At 46.0% G+C, this 3564-nt stretch overlaps 1 protein-coding gene across 1 annotated transcript in view; it reads left to right on the top strand.

The window, feature by feature from the left end:
• The first annotated feature begins 361 nt into the window (after positions 1–361).
• The window catches only part of LOC143292037 (actin-3-like), a 3842-nt gene continuing 639 nt past the window's right edge, over positions 362–3564 (top strand). Inside the window, exons 1-6 of the mRNA XM_076602207.1 lie at positions 362–496; positions 1147–1386; positions 1754–1892; positions 2185–2292; positions 2527–2724; positions 3329–3394. Coding sequence (XP_076458322.1) covers positions 362–496; positions 1147–1386; positions 1754–1892; positions 2185–2292; positions 2527–2724; positions 3329–3394 — 886 coding nt within the window. The remainder of the gene's footprint in view (positions 497–1146; positions 1387–1753; positions 1893–2184; positions 2293–2526; positions 2725–3328; positions 3395–3564) is intronic.

Raw genomic sequence — 3564 nt, forward strand, 5'->3', positions numbered from 1 at the left:
TTTGTTGTTGTTGTTGTTGTTGTTGTTTTTGCCTTTCTCTCTACCTCTTTTTTCACAACATATCACCACTGATAATATTTACTTGATAATTATCATGAGAAGCGGACTGTTTGAATGATTCACAAGCAGGACACCACGTTTTGTCCACCAAAACGATCTTGTTCCAAACACAAACAGTGGACAAAGAACCTGTGGTGATGATGTTCCTACAACAATTACAGCATGGCGGTCTTCCTAAGTGTAAACTGATTATATTCGGACAGTAACAGAAACAGACTAAGCCTTGCGTCACATAAGTAAACTGATTTAATGTAAATGTGACCGTGTTCCAGACACAAGCAGCAGACAATTCCCTGTGACGATGAGTTCCTACGACACCGACGACGTGGCTGCCGTGGTGATTGACAACGGCTCCGGCATGTGTAAGGCTGGCTTTGCTGGGGATGACGCTCCACGTGCTGTGTTCCCTGCTCTCATTGGCAGATCCAAGTACCAGGTGGGGCTCACTGTGCAAACAAACACAATAGACTGCAGGTAGATTTATTTCAAAGTCATGTGTATCTAAACATGGAATGGACTTTTTATTACACAGGTACACATCGTATGAATCTTTTTATCATGTAGAAACACACACTGTATTGGATTTTGTTTTCCACACATACAGATATGTCTTGGTACGAAGCGGTATTTTCTCACCGAAAAGAAACATCTAGAGAACAGATGGCTTGACTGTCTCATGTGTAGGATTATCTAAGTATCGGGTAGATCAGGTACACCCAGTATTAGGCAGATGTCTCTTACGAACAGGCATAATATACAACAGTACCATAATGGTTCCTATTCGCACATAAGCACAGTCATACAGTTAAATATCGGGTGGCTTCTTCTCATAAAGGAACACATAATCATCACCGGTATCAAGTTAATACACGTATATCAGAAGGGAACGTGTGCACATGAATCACGTATCTTCTTCTTCAACACAATGTCAAGTAGGCCACTGGGGTAAACACGGTGGTGCTGAAAAAATACTGAAATAAACGTTATGCATACAAGGCAACCTGGTTCTTGTTTCATTCTGGTATAGCCTACATTTCATCTATAATGTGTGTGTGTGTGTGTGTGTGTGTGTGTGTGTGTGTGCAGAACGTGACGATGGGTATGGGCCACAAAGAGTGGTACGTTGGGGACGAAGCACAGAGCAAGAGGGGCATGCTGTCCTTGCAGTACCCTGTGGAACACGGCATCGTCAGCAACTGGGACGACATGGAGCGTATATGGCACCACACCTTCTACAACGAGCTGAGGGTGGCCCCTGAGGAACACCCCCTTCTGCTCACTGAGGCTCCCCTCAACCCTAAAGCCAACCGAGAGAAAATGACAGAGGTAGCTGGGAAAGATTTTCTTCAACGATAAGGTGTTTTCATGATGACACTGGTGTCTGTGTCAAGGCTAACATTTGTCAGGAGGCATCAGTTGTGAGTTGTTGTTTTTGCCTGAAAGTTAAGAATGGAAAGCAAAATTTGATCGAGATAAGACATTGGTGTGCATAATGGCTTTCTGATAAAGTTGATAACAGACCAGTGGAAAGCTGTACCTTGAATGGCCAACTGCCAGTGCTAACTATAATGTCTGTCACAGAGTGATGTGATAAAAACAGTGATAAGTCTTGAACACTACGAGTTGAATAAATTACAGACGATGGCGAGAGCTTGCACCTGACTGCCTGTTAACCAAGGTCACTGGCTTTCAGATCATGTTCGAGACGTTCAACACCCCAGCCTTCTATGTTGGCATCCAGGCCGTCCTCTCTCTCTACGCTTCGGGCAGAACCACCGGCATCGTCTTTGACTCTGGGGATGGAGTTTCTCACGTGGTGCCCATTTATGAAGGTGAGGGTCACTTTCACAGGGTCCCCAGAGATGGAGTCTGTCATGTGGTGCCTAATTTATGGATGTCAGTAGAACGGTCCTGGGGAAACTTCGTGTTTTGCCAGTTTTTGCACGCCATCTGGGACTACCATCTACAATAACTTACGATAGACACCATAATAGCTGCAGGATTATTTTATTGCACACAACGAAGAAAGTGTAGATGGAAAGATATCTCTGTTATCACTGCAGAATTAATCAACGTCTATACTGTTACAACTATGTTATGTACCGAGCTGTGTGGATGTTGCAGGCTACGCCCTGCCTCACGCCATACAACTCATTGACCTGGCCGGCAGAGACCTGACCGCTTACCTCCAGAGACTTCTCACTGAACGTGGCTACAGCTTTACGGATTCTGGTCAGTGTGTGTGTGTGTGTGTGTTCATATTGCTGAGTTGCTGTAGTTTTGTTCGACATACAACCATAAAACAAAAACAAAAACAGCAGCTAAGTTTAACGAGGCACTAAAACGATCTATGCAACCTACTCAAAGTTGAAATGCATATAGGCTTGCTTAAAAAAAAAAAAAAAAAAAAAGGTGGTCTGGCTCAAGTCGCAAACAACAGTGACACAAATGTTTTCCGCATTCCAGCTGAGGTTGAGATCGTGCGAGACGTGAAGGAGAAGCTGTGTTACGTGGCGCTGAACTTTGACCAGGAGCTGAGCAGTGCCGGCCAGTCCAGCAGTGTGGAGAAGAGCTACGAGCTGCCTGACGGCGGGATCATCACTGTGGGCAATGAGAGGTTCCGGGCCCCGGAGCTCCTCTTCCCAGCCGGCCTTCGGGGGGTCAGTTGGGTGTCATGTCTTTTCTCTCTTTTCTGTCTGTCCTCTTGTCTTTGTGTCGTTTTTCTGGGAATGCCGTGCCTCTGAGGCTTGTCTTCTGTACTGTCTTGCTGGGTCATTGGCTGTGTCTGTTCCTGTCCTTCTTTCATCTGGGTTTCCTCCCCCTCCTCTTGTCTTTCTGTCCTCATATCAGGGACCCACATGCCCTGACTGACTTCTTCCAGTCTGTCTTTAGTTGGGTCAGCTCAGGGACCGTTTCTCTTCTCTTCCTTTCTTTCTTTCTGACATTCCTGACGGCCTGCCTCTGTGTGTCTCCTCTCTCTGGAAAGGTTCTGTGATGCACAGGATCTGTGTCTGTCATCATGAGATGCCTGCCTCATATGTTCTGTTCTTTCTGAATCTTAATTTGTTGTGTGTTTGTTTGTTTTTCCATTATGTCATGCATGTCATTTAGCCTATACTTGTTTATGCATACCTGAATACATGTGTGTATGAGTTAAAGAGAGAGAGAATGTATGAGTGTGTCTGTGTCCGTGCTTGCCTTCGTGCGTTTGCATGCTCACGTGCAGGTATTGCATGGCTTAAGAACATGACGGTTTTCACGTGCACAGGCAGTGAGCTAGCGGGGATGCACGAACTGGTGTACAACAGTATCCAGAAATGTGATGTGGACATCCGTCCGTGACCTCTACTGCCAACACCGCCGCTTTCTGAGGGTCCACCATGTTTCCTGGTCAGTGTCAAAGTGAGGGGTGGGGGGACGAGACAGAGACAGAAAACGAAAGAACGTAACTTTTTTTTATTGAGTTGGGGCGGGGTGGGAGTGTGTGTGTGTGTGGGGGGGGGG

The sequence above is a fragment of the Babylonia areolata genome, chromosome 18 (assembly GCF_041734735.1).
Source record: "Babylonia areolata isolate BAREFJ2019XMU chromosome 18, ASM4173473v1, whole genome shotgun sequence".
NCBI classification, from domain to species: Eukaryota; Metazoa; Mollusca; class Gastropoda; order Neogastropoda; family Buccinidae; genus Babylonia; species Babylonia areolata.